The sequence below is a fragment of the Miscanthus floridulus genome, chromosome 19 (genome assembly GCF_019320115.1).
Source record: "Miscanthus floridulus cultivar M001 chromosome 19, ASM1932011v1, whole genome shotgun sequence".
Taxonomy (NCBI): domain Eukaryota; kingdom Viridiplantae; phylum Streptophyta; class Magnoliopsida; order Poales; family Poaceae; genus Miscanthus; species Miscanthus floridulus.
The window spans coordinates 54,154,713-54,175,228 of NC_089598.1; the positions used below are offsets into that span (position 1 = coordinate 54,154,713).

The 20,516-nt window shown below is 47.2% G+C and overlaps 2 protein-coding genes across 2 annotated transcripts; both read right to left on the reverse strand.

The window, feature by feature from the left end:
- Positions 1 to 839: 839 nt before the first annotated feature.
- LOC136526042 (aspartyl protease AED3-like) lies at positions 840 to 1,971 on the reverse strand. Its single transcript, XM_066518828.1, has 2 exons — positions 1,962 to 1,971; positions 840 to 1,765 (listed from the first exon to the last, which is right to left on the reverse strand). The coding sequence occupies exons 1-2, from the start codon at positions 1,969 to 1,971 to the stop codon at positions 840 to 842; spliced, it is 936 nt and encodes a 311-aa protein (XP_066374925.1).
- A 14,998-nt stretch (positions 1,972 to 16,969) lies between these two features.
- Positions 16,970 to 17,882, reverse strand: LOC136529781 (protein DMP2-like). The gene has a single exon (XM_066522848.1). It carries the CDS (start codon positions 17,807 to 17,809, stop codon positions 17,108 to 17,110), a length of 702 nt encoding a protein of 233 aa, XP_066378945.1. The 5' UTR covers positions 17,810 to 17,882; the 3' UTR covers positions 16,970 to 17,107.
- Positions 17,883 to 20,516: the final 2,634 nt, after the last annotated feature.

Here is a 20,516-nt window from a genome sequence, read left to right on the forward strand (position 1 = left end):
GCCATCAATGTGTGGCGGCCTAGAGGTATTCATCACAACCACTCTAAATCGTGTCGGCTCAACGGTGGTCAAGCGAAAGGTCCAAATTGAGTCAACCGGCTTTGATACCACTTGTAAGGGACTGTGACGCCTAAGAGGGGGGTGAATTAGGCAACTTAAAAATCTACTCTAAACTATGGCCTCTAATTCGACCTAGTCAAAACCTATGCAAGAAAGTAATGTATCTAGATGTGCAACTATGGTTTTGCTAGGTGTGTTGCAATTTCTACTACAAAAGAGTTATGCAATCTAGGTTCCAATCCTATCAACTAAGCTAGGAAAGTAAAGCAATCAACCAAGGTAGCAATGTGAATGCGGAAGGTAAAGATGAGGTAGAGATGCAAACTCCCGTCGATGACTCCGGTATTTTTACCAAAGTATCGAGAAGCACTCAAGTTCCCCCCCTAATCCTCGTTGGAGCCCCTCTCAAGAAATCCCTCGCAAGGGTTAAGCTCCCGGTCAGCTAACTCCGTGGATAGCCTCGGTCATTCCCCACGCGTAAGTGGGTCTCCGGTGTGCCTTCTAGCAAGCCTCTCCCGAAACGCTCCCCGCCGTTTTTACTTTCAAGCTTCTGGCCAAACCGCCACGGGCCTTGTTCCTATCGGTACACGGTGGCGGCCACACCACAAACATGGTTTTGTGATCTCGTAAGACTACAAGCCCCTCCGAAGTACAACAATGATACACACAAGCACCGAGTAATAAGAGGTGTGCAAACCTCACTAAACACTAGGCCTAAACCTAGAGCAAGCAGACAAGTAGTGGTCTAATCAACCTAAGCACTTCGCAAAGCACCTACGCTAATCACCTAATGAATCACTAAGCACTATGCCGCCGCGGGCGATGGTGGCGCGCGGGATCGGGAGGTCGACGCCGCCGAGGCCCAGCCCGACGAGCTCCACGACGTACAGATTCCCGTTGTGGGGGTTGCTCCTCAGCGGGGTGTAGCTCACCTTGCGTCCCAAGAGCTCCGGCTTGGTGGCGCCGAGGGAGAGGAAGCCTACGTCGCTCGGGTACGACGGCAGGCAGTAGGAGAAGGCGACCGCGTCCGGCGAGGAAGGCGCGGCGCGAGACGCCAGCGAGTGGCTATTCCGGCTGAGGTCGAGGATACCAGTTGAGCTATCGGCCGGCCGGAAGCCGGCCTCGAGACACGCGAACCTGAAGCTGTCCACGGTGTTCCACGGCGTCAGCGTCAGCTTGTCGGTGAAGAACGTCGCATTGCCCAGCAAAGTGTTGTTGGTGGAGACGCTGAGAGTGCAGCTGGGTCCGGAGCAGCCTTTGAACGGGCAGTCCGGCGAGCCACAGGGGACTTGAGCGATGGAGGAGGACGCGGACGGGTCAAAGGCGTGGTCGCACGGTTCGTTGGCGGCGCACGGCTTGCACCGTAGCAGCGAGGCACCGGGGGTGGTCGTGTCGAATCCCAAAGTGAACTGCTGCACCGGAGTGCCGAACCAAGCGATGACGTGGTACTCCAACGCACCGGGCAGCTTTTGGATCGGATCGCCTCTGCTGGGGATCGAGAGCCCTCCTCCAGCTGACGTCGGTGCGGGTGCAGGGAAACGGGACCCATGGTTGTGCTCCTGGAACAGGGAGCGGAGGCGGAGTGCGTCGCGGTGGAGGACGTCGGCCACGGATGGCTTTTCCATCTGCTGGTTCCGTGCGGTGCCGAGAGGGGAGCATGGACTCAGCCGGTGCACCACAGGCAATGCGTCGCTGCTGCTCGTCCCTACAATGTTAGTTAGGTCACAAGTTAACATGACACATCCTTACAGAGTACGTACAGGCGGCATATGTATATGGATTATTACACAACAATTAACAAGGAACGACATTATGGTGATGCCTCACCAGAATGTGCGGAGGAGCAGGTCGGCGTCTGTTTCGGTTGCTGTTGGTCTCTGTTGGAACGGAGAACGTAGTGCCTTCCGCCATGGGTGTATCTGGTCTGGTAAGAGCAGCCAAGATAGGGCGAAACAAGGAGCACCAAGCAGACGAGCAGAGAGTGAACGGCCGAAGCCATTTTGCAGCTCGCTAGCTAGCAGCCTAGCTGCTAGTGCTCTTCAGTAAGCTCGGTGAGTATACTTGGAAACTAAAGCCGGTGGTAGTAGTCGTAGTTGTAGAGCCTGCCACATATATAGGAGTAGCCCCTAGCCAGCATTGTTCTTGTAGCGTTCTCGTATACGATGATTGTAGATTAAGGATAATATAATAATTATTCTTCTAACCTTGTTTTCATGCTTCCGCGTTCAGCCCAAAGCGTTGCGTTAATGCATACGGAGGCGCTTTGGCTTGGGTGTAACGCCCGGCGGCCATGGAGAACTTGCTGGACTTTACTCCAACTGTGGAATGGAAATTCAGCTAGATGGTATTGCTACAGATGTTTCACACACCATTGCTCAAGTTAATTAACGAAGATGGGGTATGGTAGAGCCTGCTAAGAAATAAATACTGAGCAATCACCACTACTTTAATGGAGGCAGGCGTTTTTGATTAATGGAGGCGTGCATTGCAACCGTCTCCGATCAAAGGTCACCGTTACTGGTGATTCTACGGATGCGGTTGCATTGCCCGCTGAAGGGGGACCGTGACGTCTAAGAGGAGGGTGAATTAGGCAACTTCAAACTCTAACTCAAAACTATGGCATTTTTTCTATTCTTAGCAAAACCTATGCAAAAGATAAACTATCTAAATGTGCAACTACTGTTTTGCTAGTGTGTTGCTATCTCTACCGCAAAAGGAGTTATGCGAACAATGTAAATGTGGAAGCTAAAGAGTAAGGTAGAGATATGCAAACTTCCGTCGATGACTTCGGTACTTTTAACAAGGTATCGCGAAGCGCGCAAGTTTTCCCCTAATTCTCGTTGGAGCCCCTCGTAAGGAATCCCTCGCAAGGGCCAAGTTCCCGGTCAGGTAACTCCGTGAATAGCTCTGGGCCTTCTCCACGCGCAAGTGGGTCTCCGGTGTGCCTTTCGGCAAGCCTCTCCTAGACCGCTCCCCACCGTCTTTAATATCAAGCTTCAGGTCGAACCGCCGCAGGCCTTGTTCCCTTCGGTACACGGTGGTGGCACACCACAAACGCAGTTGGTGTGATCTCGCAAGACTACAAGCCCCTTCGATGTACAACAATGGTGCGCGCAGGCACCGAGTGGTAAGAGGTATGCAAACCTCACTAAACACTAGGTCTAAACCTAGAGCAAGCGCATAAACGGTGGTCTAATCAACCTAAGCACTTCGCAAAGCACATACGCTAATCACCTAATGAATCACTAAGCACTATGCAAGTGGATATCACTAAAATGGTGTATCAACACCCTTGATATGTTTCCTCAGCTTCACCTGACACAAATGGCCGGTTGGGGGTCTATTCATAAGCCCCACTGTGAAAGTAGCCTTTGGGGATGAAACCCACTTTTCTTACTGACTGGACGCTGCTGTCGTCCTGACCGAACGCGTCTGGTCATCTTGACCGTTGAGCGTGCGCTGATCGGACTCTGGGCTGAGTCCGGTCATCATCTACCGGACTTCGTGCGCCGCTCTGGAATCTCTCTGGAAATGATCGTATGCTGCACTTCGTGCGTCCGGTCGTCTAGTCTGCTACATCCGATCATGCTGAAAACACTACCGTGACGAGGAAACAGTGTCACCGTTGCATCCGGTCACTGTTTCGCTCAGCGTCCGGTCATAGCTGCCGGCGCTTGCTGTTGCCTAGCACCTGATTGGACGCGTCCAGACAGTCATAGGGCCACGTCCGGTCACCTCTGTCGGGCTTGTTTCTTCGCAATCTTGCGTCCGCCTTGGTTCCAATCTTCGTACTTGGACTTTCCTTCACCTTGTATGTCTTCTATGCATCTTCACATGTCTTTCTTGAGGTGTTGATCATCGGATCATCACGTCGCCTTCGTCCAAGTCATGTTTTTCATCCTTTTGAACTACAAAACAATTAATTACAAATCCATTAGTCCAATTTGGTTGTGTTGGTCATCAAACACCAAAATCCAAAGTAAATGGGCCTGGGGTCCATTTTCCTTGCAATCTTTCCCTTTTTTGTGATTGATGACAACACGACCAAAACAAGCAAATAATAAAATTTTTGGAATTTAAAAACTATTTACTTGCTATGATGCAATGCAAAGGGCAATGTTATATGATGCTAACAGATAACATGTAAATATCTTTGGAAACTTATCTTGCCTCGCAAATGTCCCCATGTGGCATTATGGATTTAAGCCTCTCCCTAACTCCATAATCCACTATCTTCCCTTTCTTGGACCATTACCACTTGTAAATTATTATGATCGGGCTTGCTTTTGGTCCTACAAATTCTCCCCTTTTAGAATCAAACACCGAAAAGGAAGACATTAGTAGCACAAGGGAGGATCAGACTTTGTGATCCTTTGTATGTGGAGTGGAATAGGTCACAAAATTGATCACAAAGTTTGACTCTCACATTACATAGACTAAGCTCCCCTAAAATATATACATACATATGATGAAGAATATAGTTTATGCATAATTGGCAAATTAATGCTCAAGGGAGTTTAATCTATATAATGCATGGAGAAAGCATATAAATACCAAAGTGAAATCAACATGATGATATTGGTTTAGAAATACCACATGTAGAAACTAATTTAATTTATACCACTTGAAATAGGTGGTGGATATTTGAAGTATGATGCTTAACTCCGGGGACTCCATTTTCCTTGCAATGAGATTACTACACACATGACAAGCTTGAAAAGGTGTTAGTCTCAAAGCATCCAACTTATAGAGTAACCTCCCCCTAAATTTGTGCACTCAAGTATGGAATACTTGTAGGAGACATGCACATTGATTTTAGAATAAAAAATACCAATTGAAAGATGACATCACATGAATATGAGAATCATTTTCGAAAGTAATATTTAGGAGAAATTATCTACAATTTGGACTTTGCCACATAGTAGATAAACAATTATAAAACAAGCCATGTGTCGTGCTCCTAAACAATTTAAACCATGTAGGTTTGCTCCAAGGGTTAAGAGTGAAACCAAACAAGCCTACCATAAGATATACCTAGTGTATGCAAGACAAAATATTTAAGCATGCAAATGTAAACCTAGACATGAAAAGAAACTAGATGCTAATTAAGATTATAAGAAATTAAATCTAGTTCGCTAACATGGGGAGAGGAATTTGGGTCCATAGTGTCCACTAACCCACTTAGCAATTGACGTGATCCAATGTGATGCACCCCATGAAATGCATCCAATGTGATGCTCCAAGGGTTCAGATTAGGCAGATCGGGAAGAGTCCATATCTATAAGGACTTTCCCTCGTTAGATTACTTAAGATACAAGTCTTCTCGGGACTATAAATATAGAGGCAATGTAATCATTGGGATTAAGAAAGAACAGCCTAAGGGCATCGCTATCCCTCTCTCCTCTCTCTCTCTCTCTCTCCAGTGTCTCCCTCTCCTATCTCCCTACGCCATTTTCTTCTCATCTCTCCCCAAACCCTAGCCACCACCTCTCTTCCACCATAGCCGCCGCCGCACCCCTAGGGCCCCCTCCCAACACGGCTCTTACAGTTTAGCTCAAAGAGCAAGCTCGAAAAGAGAGGAACAAACACACCATGATGCTGCTAGTTATTGATCGATGAAGCTTCAGCTGTGTACATAATTATGACTTGAGTTGGCTATAGCCATTCACTGATGCCTTCTACAGCACAAACCATGCTGTCCTATCCATAACTCATAAGCAGCAGCCAATGGCTCCGTTCAGTTTACCTTATAATCTGCACTATTCAGCTTGTTTTTTAGTCGGAACAACGTTTTTCTCTCACAACAATTCAGCCAGAACAGTGTTTTTCAGCCAATTCAGCCAAGTTTCAGAAAGCCGAACGGGTCAATAGAAGTAGTTCAATTTGAATTTGATAGCTCAAGCGACAGGTGCACGCCACCCAGGTGTTGAGCTGTGTACACAATTTTGACTTGCATTTGACAGCTCAATCTATGGGCTGCAGCGGCCACGGTGCTAGCAACGTAGCAATGGCGCGTCCCTGGATGGGCAGCCCGAATGACCCAAGCTCAGCTAAATCCCCCTCAAAGTACAAGATCTACATCATTCTCCTCAAGCCACAGGCGGATTCGCACCTCATGGACGACCGTGCTCGCCGGAGTTGGTACCAGACCATCCTCCCCAGCGAGGTCACCAACTCTGGCAAGCCAAGGCTGGTCTGCTCGTACCGGACATTCTTCGACGACTTCGCGGCCTAGCTCATAGAGGCGAAGCTGGGCGCCATGTCCAGGATGCCCTGTTTCGGACGCTGGTTCCCGGAGCAGAAGTTGTACATGCAGACGACGTGCACACGCCGTTCCTGGGCCTGGCCAGGGGCGCAGCTGGAGGAACTCCAACAACTGCAAAGGCACCATCATCAGGGTGCCATGGTGGATGGAGGGGTCAACTCGCCAGCGCGGTGGAAGGGCTCCTGCGGGGTAAAAGGATCCGGTGTGTTGGGACATGCCATATTTATATGGGCAATGTCATTTAGAAGAGGCCTAACTAGCGTCATTGTAGTGACATATAAAATCCACCTCTATCAAGGGGTCACTTGTAAATTTTCACTTGCCTATATAATACCAAGAGCATGAGGGCAAGGGGCTCTCTCCTCTCCCACTCATTTTTCACAAACCCAGTCACCGCCTTACTCCCACCTCTTTTGTGTTGGAGCCTTCGTCGGCAGGTCTTTTCCTGCTAGGCCTTCGTCGAGAGGCCTTCTCCAGCCGGACCTGCTCCGACCGGAACATTTGTCGTGGGGCCTTCTCCACCTCATTAGACCTTAAGTGTGAAGCCTTCTCCGTGGAGCCTTCACACAGCGCAACCATCGGGCCTTCGTCCGGAACCGTCGTCCGAGACATTCTCCCATCGACTGTGTCGGAAAGGCCTTCTCTCGACAGCCTTCGCCGGAGACCATCTCCCGTCCGCCTTCGTTGGGAGGCCTCCTCCTGTCAGCCTTCACTAGGAGGCCTTCTCCTGCTAGCCTTCTTTGGGAGACCTTCTCTGGTCGGCCTTCTCCCATTAGCCTTCGTCGAGAGGCATTGTCCCGCCGACCTTCATAGAGAGACCTTCTCCTGCAGGCCTTCTCCCTCTAGTCTTCATTGAGGGACCTTCTCTAGCTAGCATTCACAAAGGAGCCTCCACCTCTCAACCCTGTTCGGAATGCTTGTCCCAACATTGGCGCCCACCGTGTTCGGCATGAATAAATTTTTTGAGAGTGAAGGCTTGAACCTAAGAGAAGACCCGCGAAAGGTAAGATCTTTAGGGCAAAGGTATGATCTAGGCTTTGAAACACCAGTATATAAAATAAGTATATCATGTTTTCTTTGCCAGACTACAACCACTTGCATATCAAACACTAACGTCTCATGTAGACATCAAAGTGTTGTCTTGCAGGAACACACCACTTGACTAAGTATCCTCATACAGGAACCAAGCCAACATGAGTGAGTATTTCTCATGAGCCCATAAGTTGAAAGTGGCTAGCAATGGAGCCACAACATTTGACAATAGCTTTTCCAGTAGAAAGAGGACCCTCTATTACCCAAGCCAAAGGCTCAAGGATACAGAATGACCTCCATGGCACAAAGCGCCTGAACTTGACAAAGACCTAGGTAGTCTTCAGCGGTCTATAGATCTCATCAGTTATTGGCCTTCATTAGTTAGTGCTCTTGGTTAGTTATTTGCCTTCATAAGTTAGAACCCTCCATCAATCAGTGACTTTCATGAAATACTCAACCTTCATCGGATACTTCAGTGATCCTCTATCAATCATTTGTTTTCATTAGCTAGCGGCCTTCGACAGTCATGAGCCTTCATCTGTTGATAGCCTTCGTCAGTTATTGGTTTTTAACAGTCAGCGACCTACGACAGTCAACAGTCTTCGTTAGTTATTGGCTCTCATCAGTCAGTGGCCTTAGTCAGTTATTGACCTTCAACAGTCAGTGGCCTTCATCGTCAGCAAACTTCATCTATCAATGGTTCTTAGCAGCCTTCGTCACTTATTGGCCTCCATCAAGAAACAGTCTTCATTAGTCATTAGCCTTTGTCATTCAATAGCCTTCCTCAGCAGCCTTCATAAGTGAAGCCAGCCTTCGATCATTTTCATCGGCCTTCGTATGAGAAGATGAAAATGATGTTTTTTCTTCGAGCATCAGCCTTCGATCAGTTTTATCAATCTTTGTCTAACAAGCTAGAAAATTTCGAGTTTTTCCTACAACAAAAGTCTTCCTTAGTAGCCTTCGCTAGTGAAGCCAACCTTTTTCAACAACATTCATCAGCAGAGCAAAGGTTTGAACATGTGGAAACCTTGAGGAAAGGTAATAACCTCCAGACGAAGGTAAGACCACCTTACACCTTCACCACCTTCACCAAAAGTTGGCTGAGATCATATCCTTGGCTAAGGCCCCACCAAGTTTTCAAAAAATTATCAAAGCTACCATCAAGCCTTCGGCCATGCCAACATTTTTTAAATAATTATAATAATATTTATTTTTATGAGCTAATCTCCGTCCATGGCCAAGTCACTGGCCTCTTTGCAGCTGAAAATTTACGACCTATCACACTAAAGGTATCCTCCCATAGAAACCAAGCCAACACAAGTGAGTATTTGTCACCGGTTCATAAATTCTCACTAGCTCATAATGTCTAAGGATTTTTGATTCGTCATAATTTTGATCTAATCTTTGTCTCTCAAAACAAATTTCAAAAATTAACCTTCGCATATATAACTTGTCACCAATGTGACCAAGAAAGTTGTCATGACCTTTGCCACACTAAAAGTATCGCCTAAGGGGCTATACATTCTTGGCCTAAACTGGCTAATTCAAAACACCTATTCTTTTCTTATGTTGAATCTCTTTGTTACTAACATGCAGGTCACCACCACTGTAAGTATCTCTTATCCTACCAAGCTAATGTCCCATAGAGTATATTTTCTTCATCATAAGCATGTTTTTCTTACAATCACAAGATACATAGTTTACATTAGATAGTAGCCTCCCATGGAATTCAGCCTTCGTCAGTCAGTGGCTTTTGTTAGTCAGTAAGTCAGTGGTATTCATCTATCATGGGTTATTATCAGCCAACAGCCTTCGTCAATCAACGGCCTTCATCAGTTATTGGCTTTTATCATTTGTCAGTAGCCTTCACCTATCATTGGTTCTCAGCAGAGCCTTCGTCAGTTATTGGCTTTCATCATTTGCCAGTGGCCTTCACCTATCATTGGTTCTCAGTAGCCTTCATCATTCAGTGACCTTCGTCAGTTGTTAGCTTTCATAATTTGTTAGTGGCTTTCATCTATAATTGGCAATCATCAGTTATTAGCCTTCATCTGTTATTGGCATTCGTCAGTCATTGCCTTTCATCATTTGTTAGTGTCCCTCATCTATCATTGGTTCTTAGCAGCCTTCGTCAGTTATCAGCATTCGCTAGTCAATAGCCTTCGCCAGTTAGTTGCCTTTACCAGTCAGTGGCCTTCATCTATCACTGGGTATCATCAGTCTATAGCCTTCATCAGTCATTGGCATTCATCAGTTAGTGGCCTTCACCTATCATTGGGTGTCCTCAATTAGTAGCCTTCGTTAGTCATTGGCCTTCGTTAGCCAGCAGCATTCGTCGGTCAGCAACTTTCATCAATCATAGGCCTTCATCAAATAGCAGCCTTCGTCTGTCATTGGCCTTCATTAGTCATTGGTCTTTGCCATTTAGTAGCCTTTGTCTGCTAGCAGCCTTCGTTAGTCATGGGCCTTCGTTAGCTAGTAGCCTTCATCTGTCAGCAGCCTTCGTTATTCAGCAGCCTTAGTCAGTTGGCAGCCTTTGTCATTCAGCAGCCTCCATATGTCAGCAGCCCTCTAGTCAGCGGCCTCTATCAAAAATTGACTTTCGACAGATACCCAACCTTTGAGGCCACAAACACCAATATGTTTTGCTCTTTTTTGCAGGTTATATTGTTCAATTCTTTTAGGTTTTCATAATATGCATTAACCAAATTTTATCTGAGCTAACCTTCACAGGGAACTGATCCTTTTTATATTTAATGTTACAAGTCACTTCTATAACCATGCATGTTCTTGAATGGTAGCCTTCTCTGGCCACCCAAAACTACAACCCTCTCATTCGAGGGTATTAGTTCTTATATCTAGGGCTTACCTTTTGTTCAAGCACAACCTTCATTTTTGCAGGGTGTATGATATGTTTACCCCTTTTAATACTTTAATGCAAATGCACTTACTTGCATCATCACATACATACATGCATTACATAAATGTATTGCACCGCGGAACCTGACAAAGACCTATCCATGATCAGGCATTGGGGCCATCACTCTCAAAAGCTTCAAAAAGCCTTACCCGACAAATACCTGTCTGCAGCAGGCATCCGTACCTTCGCTCTCTCAAAACCTTCAAAAACTTCACCCCTCGCATATTATATGAAATGACTAACCATCTTTGCAGCAAGTAAAAAGCTAATGTCTTTTTGATTGTCGAAAACTTGCAAGCATGTCGATATTCGACAAAGCTATAACGTGCAACCTAAGTCCCTAAAAATGAAAGAGATCAACTCAGGTGCATTTTTACGTGACTTCTCCGGCCTTCGGCAGGCGGTGTCGGTGCCCACATTGGCATTGCCTCTGGCATGACAAACTTCGCCACCATCTTCAGTGACTTCACCAACATCGCCTCCACTAAAGCACCTTTTTTCAGGACACCTTCACCAAAAAACTTTGCAAGAGGGCCATTGCCATCACCTTTGGCATCTACACCAACCTCGTCTCCACCAAATACCTTTGCAGGAGGGTCTTCGTAAATAGTCATGGCGAACCAGGATGACTCGCCTCCGCTAATACATCATCATGAGGGGGCTTCATCGACACCTTCATCGTCAACACCAATATCTACACCACCAGCATCAATGCCCACAATGACTTATCATCATCATCAAGATCAAGGGGCTTAATCAACTCCTTTGACACCAAGGTCTACCACACCGTCGTCAACCACTTCGACTCAAGGGGCTCATCGGCAACTCTAGTCCAAACATCTACTTCCACTACTATGACTACATCGACTACACCTTCGTTACGAGCAAGGGTGAAAATGGTACGGATATTTTCTGCTCGTATTCAAGACTGAATCCGTTTAAAGGGGTTCAGATCTATCCATATCCGAGTCTAGATATTCAACATTCGATACCATATCTGTATCCGAATACTCAAATTGCATATTTATGATGCTGATATCCAATTGTATCATATCCGGCATGGTTGACACTATCCGTATTCAAATCCTAATATGAACAAAAATATGAAAACAAATATAATATCAGTGATATCCATCCTTATCCGATCCATTTTCATCCCTAGTTACAAGCACCAGCCAAGAGGGGCTAGGGGAACATATCGAAGGACCAACAACTCCAGAATACGAAGTCTTTTTTGCCCAACGCTCGTGAGAAGGCTTTGAAGATGAAGACCTATGCACTGAGAAGGCTCAAAGATAAAGACATTCATGCTAAGAAGACCTTCATGCCAAAGACCTGCTGACGAGATCCTAATATATGGGTATGTTAAGCCTTAGGTCCAATGGTTCCCGATCGAAGAAGACTCCCGACCAACCCCTTCAGGATTGCCCGAGCGCTCGCGCGCACCCTCTAGCATAGAGACATGGCCAAGCCTGACTTGGCCACGACCACTGCTAGGGGCTCGGGGGCTTGCCCGAGCTTAGGCACCCGATCTACGACGCATCTAGGCCTGGGCCTTGGCTCCTACTCGGCTAACGACGTCAACCAAGGACTAGGCACAAGAAAACAAGCCCCGGGCTATCGGGGGCTCCATGGTGCTACTCCCCAGGCATGGCCCTGCCAACTGTTCCCCTGACCAGGTCATGTCCAGGGTGTGCCACAAGAAGACAAAGCTCTCCTTCGGCCTCTTGGGGGCTTTGGGCCCGCACATCAGCCCCTGTAGCCGACCTCCTTCGTCACCAAGAATACTTCAGAAGGTCCACCTAGGGAGGCCAGTCCAAGCCGACATAGCCTGACACGCAGAATGTTAGAATAGAGTAGTCGGACATCGCCACGGTCCATGGCGCACCGCTGCAAGACCCTCCTAGACTCCAACGCACATAGACCATAGACTAGTTCCCCCAAACCACCATGTATCTGACCTATCTCATTATATAAGGGATAAGGTCAGACCTAGGAGGGGACAGGATCCCAGATCGATCACCAGACACTCCATTCCATTCCATCTGCCTCTGCTCCGCATAGGGAGTAAGGCAACCTAGAGAGGGGCACCGAGAGCTCCTCCTCCGCATCCTGTTGTCTTCCTCCTCTCCGACGTGGGGGAAGGCTCCACCAGTGGCGAGGCAACCTTAGGATTAGCACTGAGCTAACCCTCTACCAAATCTCTCTCTACACTCTGTTATATCCCCCCCCCCCCGATTTGGGTGCTCTTGAGTATAAGGATCATCAGCTACTAGATGTAGGGACCGAATTGGCCTGAACCAGGATAAATGGTTGCGTCTTCTCTACGTGATTCTTGTGCTCCTGAGTCCACCCGAGCCACTAGAGACCCATAGTCTAATACTGACTTGAACAACAATGCTTGCCATGGTTTTGACCCTGCAACACCTGCATGCCGAGAAGATATTGGAGAAGGCCTTGAAGATGAAGGCCTGCGCTCCAGGCAAAGCCAACGAACCATATCATAGAAGTGAAGAAAGAAATCGAGGCCCAAAGGTGAAGACATTTGGAAGAACAAGGCACTCAGAGGTAGATGCCTTAGGACATAGAACATGTATAGGTTAGAGTCGTGCACGTGCTCTTTTCTCTATTCCCTTTTTTCCCATAGGGTTTTTGGATGGAGTTTTAAGTGAGGCATGCATCTGTTGTTTGTGAAGGATGGTCCTCGCAACCAAGGTTCGAGTTGTATTATGCCTCTTATAGTATGAGCATCTACTAGGTCATGTAGTACCGGCCATAACATAATAGATGAGGGGGCTACTGTTGGGACATGCCATATTCATATGGGCCAAGGCCCCTAAAAGAGGCCCAACTAGCGCCATTGGAGTGGCATGTAAAACCAACCCCCACCAAGAGGTCGCTTGTAAATTTTCACTTGCCTTTATAATGCCAATAATATGAGGGCAAGGGGGCTCTCTCCTCTCCCACTCATTTTTCTCAAACCCTAGTCACCACCTAACTCTTCCCTCTTGCGTGTTGGAGCCTTCGTCGGTAATCCTTTTTGGGTAGCCTTCTCCGGCTGGACCTTCTTCGACCGGAACATTCATCACGGGGGCATCTCCACTAAGCCTCCACATTAAACCTTCAGTGTGAAGCCTTCTTTGCAGAACCTTCACATGGCGCAACCATCGGGCCTTCGTCCAGAACGTTCGTCTGAGACCTTCGTTGTGAGACCTTCTCCCGTCAGCCTTCTCTCATCAGCCTTCGTCGAGAGGTCTTCTCCCACCGGTCTTCTCCGGGCAACCTTCTCCCGTCGGCCTTCGCCGGGAGGCCTTTTCCCGCCAGCCTTCGCCGGGAGGCCTTCTCCCATCGGCCTTCGCCGGGAGGCCTTCTCCCATCGGCCTTCATAGGGAGACCTTCTCCCTCAGGCTTTCTCCTGCGTGGCCTTCGCTGGGAGACCTTCTCCCACTGGCCTTCTCCCAGAGCCTTCTCCCACCGGCCTTCTCTTCAAGGCCTTCTCCCGTCGGCCTTAACCAATGGACCTTCTCTAGCTAGCATTTACTAAGGAGCCTCCACCAATCAACCCTGATCTGGACACTTGTCCCAACACGGTGCAACAACAAGCTCATCAGCGCCAAGTCGTCAACAGAGACAACGACCCCAGCGATGGCAATATTTGACAATTGTCGATTGCTTCTACGGTTTAATAAGTTGGAATAATTAAACGTAGGTTGTGGCATTCCATTTATCCCATTTTAGATTTCGTGTCGATTTGAATTTGTCAGCTCAAGCAACAGGTTGGGCTACTTTCAAATTTCAAATTTTCAATGTGGAGTATGATGGGCATTAAGTCGGTCCCAATATGATTTTACGTAATGCTGTGCTAAGGATGTCCGTCAGTACGCACACTCTCGTTGATGGGCCACGACACCAGCCCAACGGCAAAACTCTCCATCCACTTGTGTTTCTGCTCTCGCCCCAACCAAATTTGTTCATGTGCCGTCGTTTGTTCATCTCCATTCACCGCACCATAGTCAAGTCCGCACCACCACAACGCTCTCCACCGCGCGCATGCTCCAGCGCGACCACGCCGCTGCGGCGCTCTCCATCGCGCCCGACTAGCCATCGTCCTCTCTCTCCACCATGCTCCAGCGCCGACGCCCACCATCCCCCTCTCCATCGGGCCATGTCAGCCGCCTTCTCCACCGGAGCAGCGCTCCACTCCGCGGTCTATAGGGCATACGTCCATCTGGATGGACCCCGCCCACGCTGCACGTTGCGCTCCCACGGACCAACTCGGCGTTGTGGCTGCAGTGCGTGGTGCCACGGAAGGCAAGGAGGATGCCGTGGTGGCGTGGGCTCATACGATGGCTCCAGCGTGACATAGAATGGCGTCGCTCGTTGCACTGCGTCCGCGAGATGGCTTGGTGTTGTGGTTGTCTTCGTCGGGCACTTCCTAGGTGCAGCGCGGACTCTACTCGGGGGTCGGGTATGTTGTGGCTCCTTCCAGCGTGCAGTGTCTTTGATGCCATGCCTTGGGTGATGGTCCGCGCAGCTCGCGCCGCCCGCTTGTGTTGTGCGCCGCGAGCCCTTGTCCGCATCGCTCGCCTGCGTTGCGTGCCACGGCCCCTCACTCGTGCGGCTCGCCCAGCCCGCGCACGTGCCCTGTCCGCATGGATTCACTGCCTCCACCGCGTTTCCATCTACCTGCCAAAGCCACTGCCGAGGTCCGTGCAGCCAATGAGTTCCATACCGGTGACCTCCGTGCCACTCCGTGGCATCGAGCTCCGCGGCGGTGTCGATCTCTATACGTTTCATCTGGATGTTACATTTGTTTCGTTCAGATGTTGCAAAAGTAGATCTAGTATTACATATGTTGCAATGACTATATATATATATATATATATATATATATATATATATATATATATATGTTGTAATTGTATGTCTTATATATTTTAGACGTATGTTGCAATGCGTTGCGTCTGGAGGAACTCCAAGTACGTTAAAGGCGCACCATCATCAGGGCGTGCCGTGGTGAACGGCGGGGTCAACTCGCCAGCGCGGTGGATGGGCTCCTACCGGGGAAAAGGATATGGTGCAACAACAAACTCATCGGCGCCAAGTCGTTCTATCAGAGCGACGGCGATATATAGTCCTTGACATTTTGTCGATTGTTTTTACTATCTAATAAGTGGGAATAATTAACCATAGGTTGCAGCGTTTCGTTTGTCCCGTTTTGGATTCCGTGTCGATTTGAATTTGACAGCTCCGGGAACAGGTTGGGCTACTTTCAAATTTTCAATGAGGAGTACGATGGGCATTAATTAGGTCCCACATATGATTTTTCCCTGATGTGGTGAGAATTAAAAAAGAGAAAAAAATAAAAAAAAAATACGGTGATTAATAAAAATAGAGGCGTCCATAAGTATATGTCCAATGGTGAAAAAAATAGGAGGTACAAAACCAAGATATCAGGAAGTACCCAAGATATCAGGAAGTACCAAACTGATGGAATCAGTATCAAAAATAGGTTAGACCGTACTGAATTTAATTAATTAATTAATAGTTAATAAATTCTTTTTATTAAAATTATCAGATCAACGGTCAGAAAAATCGAAGGTAAAAAGTTCTACAAAGTATCACCGGTACCTTTCAACCAAAGCAAAAAATATGCACCACCATAAATTTCAGGGGGCACCTCAAAAGAAACAATATGTTAATATACAATGTAGAGGTTGTCTCTATACATCAATTTAATGACATTTGTATGACATATAGCAATCTTACATATGACACCATGATTTTTTTCGAATGCATTGGGCACGACAAACGGGCCATTAGAAACTGACTTCAGATTCCATGCATGCAGACAAAGAACGGTGTGAAGTAACGTACGTGTCACCCAACACAAGCCGGCCTTGCCCAATCAATTTCCGGTCCTATCAGGGGTACATATCCAGTGAAAATTGTCTAAGTCAGAAGTTCAAAATATATCCAAAAATCTTGCTTTGGTGTTTTTAAAAAAAATGAAACTTGGCATATCTCTGTATTTCATTCAATGATATAATGTTACGGAGTCCTATTTTATAAACACTCGTTGGATTGATTACTTCGAGCATTTTGCCAAAGGTTCGGTCCCATTGATAGATCCACCCAAAGTCTGCCTCAATCTCCGAAACAATACTTTGGTTGTAGCCTAAATTTCCGTTTTATTTTCTTTTGAAGACCTGGTCAGTTTTCGATGTTCCAAATATCATATAAACCTATGCTCAGGACCTAGGAGGGTTAGACCATGTTATTGTATTGCTATTTGCATCTAAGACTGGTAAAGCTCTTGTTCTTCCTATTAAATTGGTTGCACAATTTGATTCCCCCACACATGTAGCTGCCAATGGTCCTTCACGCCGCTGCCATCGAATGAGCTCTTCTACTGCACTGGGAAAGGGAAGGAGAGAGGCTGAGAGGGAGAGGGAAGGGGCGATGAGAGAGGTAGACTCAAGGCTGAAGTGAGGCCATGGCTTACCTAAAATTGATTTTATTTTCAGATCTAAGGATAATATCACTGCAGTGAGCTATATTAAAATCTTGCATACCGATTTCAAAACAAGTGGCAGTGAATACCATATCACTGTCAGTTTTGAAGCATCTGGTAATAAGGTTAGCCTCAATGAGAGAGTTTCATAGTCATTGAATAAGCTGATATGATATAGTTTAAATGAAGGGAGATAACAAAAAGTTTATTCTGTTTCGAACACATGTGAGTCTTAAAAACAGGGATATGATGCATAGATGAAAACCATGGTTATTACTGGTAAATTGATAATAATCAACCGGATATTTCTTTTCCTTTATACGGCATTATTATTGCTTCGTTTCCCATCTTCTTCTTGTTGATGAGGCATCAAATCCGTGTACCCGATGCTCTTCCTGGTTGTCGGGAAGATCATGAACACCATGCTGGAGAGGAACCCTAGCCCCACCGGCAGGTTCATGAGCACTTCCCTGACGTCCGGCCCGATGTCCAGGAACAGGCAGCTCTGTATGCCGGCGTTGCCGAGGGCCACGACGATGAACAGGACCGCCGAGACGAGCGCGTGCACGAAGTCCAGCGCCTTGATCTTCATCCAGGGGATGTTGGCGAACCTGCGCCTCCGCTCGTCGCATGTCCCGTCGAAGTTGAACGGGTAGAAGCCCCACGGCGTGGCCACGCCATAGTAGAACCGGCCGTCGTGGCCCACCAGGCTGTCGGTGAAGGAGAGCAGCAAGCAGGAGGCAGTGCAAGCGCCGATGAGAGCGAGGGTAAGGTACCGGCTGGCAGTGCCGCACACGCCGTGGTTGCTGAAGGACGGCGCCAGCGCATGGAAGGCCATGACAGTGCCGGTCGGCAGGAGCTTGATGATGTCACAGGCGCAGCACAGGGTTTTGTCGACCAACGGGGCAGGTGCCTTGGTGCTACCGCAGGCGCCATGTGGAAGTGGTGGCATCAGCAGCTTCATGTCGTGGGTAGACGACTCGTCGGCCATGTGAGTTTGGACGGAGCTTGATTTCATCTCGTTTCCGAAGGTTGCACACGTACACCCTACGAGTAGCTAGTGTAGGATCAGGATGCTTGGGGATCGGAGACTACCAGCTCTATTTATGTATCTTACACTTCACAGTTCCAGGCACTTATATATATTGCATTGTTAGTTCTCAGTCATCATCGTCGTAATTACACGGGATTGGATATGATAATGATCACATCCCACAGGGTGACAACTTGTGGTGCTTCGCATCCGTGCTTGGACAGGGAACTCGTGCAAGGTAGCTGGATTGCTTAAATAAAGTTGACAAGGACGAAAAATAGTGGTCCTGTGGCTAGCTTTTTTTTTTCAGGAACACGATTTATTTATCCCCTTCTTGTTGTAAGCCTTGGCAACACAAGTTTGGTCCTTCAAAGCTTTCATCCTCTTGTCGGGTCACCTCGTTGACATTGTCTATCATCAACTCGTGGTAAATAACATCAGACAAGTCATTCTATTTAGCCAATATGTATGCATCTAACTTTAGTACTTTATCTCAGCTGGCAACACCACCTCATATCAATAAACCAGCTTGAAGGGAGTAACCTTGGTAACACCGTGTCTAGATATGCGATGAGTCCATAAAGCATCAAACAGAACCTTGTGTCATTTTTTTGGATTATCCGCAAACTTATTTTTCACAAGTTTGATTAAGATCTTGTTACTAGACTCGGCTTGACAATTGGCCTGAGCATAAATGGGGAAGAATTGAGGAATTTTATTTTATAAGATTCAACAAATTCATGAACCTCTGTTGACACAAAAGAAGCACCTTGATCCATAGTTAAAGTTTGAGGCACGAGGAATCTGTGAATAATATGCTCAGTAATAAATTCAACTACTTCCTTATGTATTATGTTGTTAAAAGGCATAACTTTGATCCACTTTGTGAACTAATATATAGAGCATGTTTGACGTCACCCTCGCCTGGGGACGGCAGGCAACTGTATCTGATTGTCAAACACCTGGCATTCACTACGGAAGACGCGCTCTTTGCCGAGTGCTCGGCGCTTTGCCGAGTGTCGAAACACGGGCACTCGGCAAAGAGGCAGTTTGCCGAGTGCCGCACTCGGCAAAAGCCGGCACTCGGCAAAGGCCATCTTTGCCGAGTGCCAAACACTCGGCAAAGAGGGACACTCGGCAAACGTCCTCTTAGGAATAACCCTCGGCAAAATACCTCAGGCGACGCCGGTGGCCCCTCCGTCATCCTTTGCCGAGTGCTGGCCGTTAGCACTCGGCAAACGTGTTGTCTTTGCCGAGTGCTGCAAGCCGGCACTCGGCAAAGAGGTTCCTTTGCCGAGTACCAATTCCGACACTCGGCAAAGTATTTTTATTTTTTTTATTTTTGTTTTCAAATTTTTTCTGTGGCATTTATACAGTACCTTGAAACACATGTTCCAATTTGGAACTTTTCTATGACTTTTGGTATATTTTTTATTTTTTTATGTTTACTTGATTTTTTTCTCAAAAAAGTAAATTTGAACTACAGGTGCATGAAATATTAGAATTTAGCAATTCAAAAAATGGTATTCATGTTTTTGAGTGTATTTTGAGGCCGTGTGCAGGGACATTCATGAAATTTCGAACATCTGTTTCACGAAACATGACCACCAACTTGTTAAAAAAGTATTTTTTAATTATATAAAATACAAAGGAAGTCCGAAAATCATGAAACTTGTCGAGGTGTCGTGTCATCGCATGTAGAGGTTGTGGTAAAAAATTTAGAAGTTTCCAAGCAAGTTGTGATGTACGATGCCTAAAACCTGGCATCGTACGTCACAACTTGCTTGGAAACTTCTAAATTTTTTACCACAACCTCTACATGCGATGACACGACACCTCGACAAGTTTCGTAATTTTTGGACTTCGTTTGTATTTTATATAATTAAAAAACACTTTTTAACAAGTTGGTGGTCATGTTTCGTGAAACAGATGTTCGAAATTTTACGAATGTCCCTGCACACGGCCTCAAAATACACTCAAAAACATGAATACCATTTTTTGAATCGCTAAATTCCAATATTTCATGCACCTGCAGTTCAAATTTACTTTTTCGAGAAAAATTCAAGTAAACATAAAAAAAATAAAAAATATACCAAAAAGTCATAGAAAAGTTTCAAATTGGAACATGTGCTTCAAGGTACTGTATAAATGCCACAGAAAAAATTTGAAAACAAAAATAAAAAAAATAAAAATACTTTGCCGAGTGCCAAGCTTGCAGCACTCGGCAAAGAATATTAAAAAAAAATCATCTTTTGGATTAAAAGAACCCCCCTGAATTTCTTTGCCGAGTGCCCGCATCTCAGCACTCGGCAAAGGGCCGCCCCACTTAACCTTAGCGGGCGGGTCGGCCCGCTCCCACTCTCCCTCTCACAGCCGCGCGCCCTGGCCCCGCCCCGCCGTCGTGGACCACCGGTGCCACCGGAGCTCCGCCGCAGTCGGCCCACGCCCGGGTCTGCCCTCCCTGGCCGGTGGTGTGCCGCCCCGCCCTGGCCCCGCCCCATCGCCGCCCGACCTCCGCCGCAGCTGGCCCCGCCCCTGAACCGCCAGAGTGGAGGAGAGGAGGAGCAGGGGAGTAGAGGAGAGAAGGGAGGTGTAGGAGAGAAGGGAGAAGGAAGAAGGAGAAGGGAGGAGAAGGAGAAGGGAGGAGGAAGGAGAAGGGAGGAGGAGGAGCCTCGGCCACCGACCACGCCCC

What these genes read in the sequence shown, in the direction of transcription:
- LOC136529781 (XM_066522848.1), bottom strand. Translation starts at nt 17,809, where the DNA reads ATGAAATCAAGCTCCGTCCAAACTCACATGGCCGACGAGTCGTCTACC.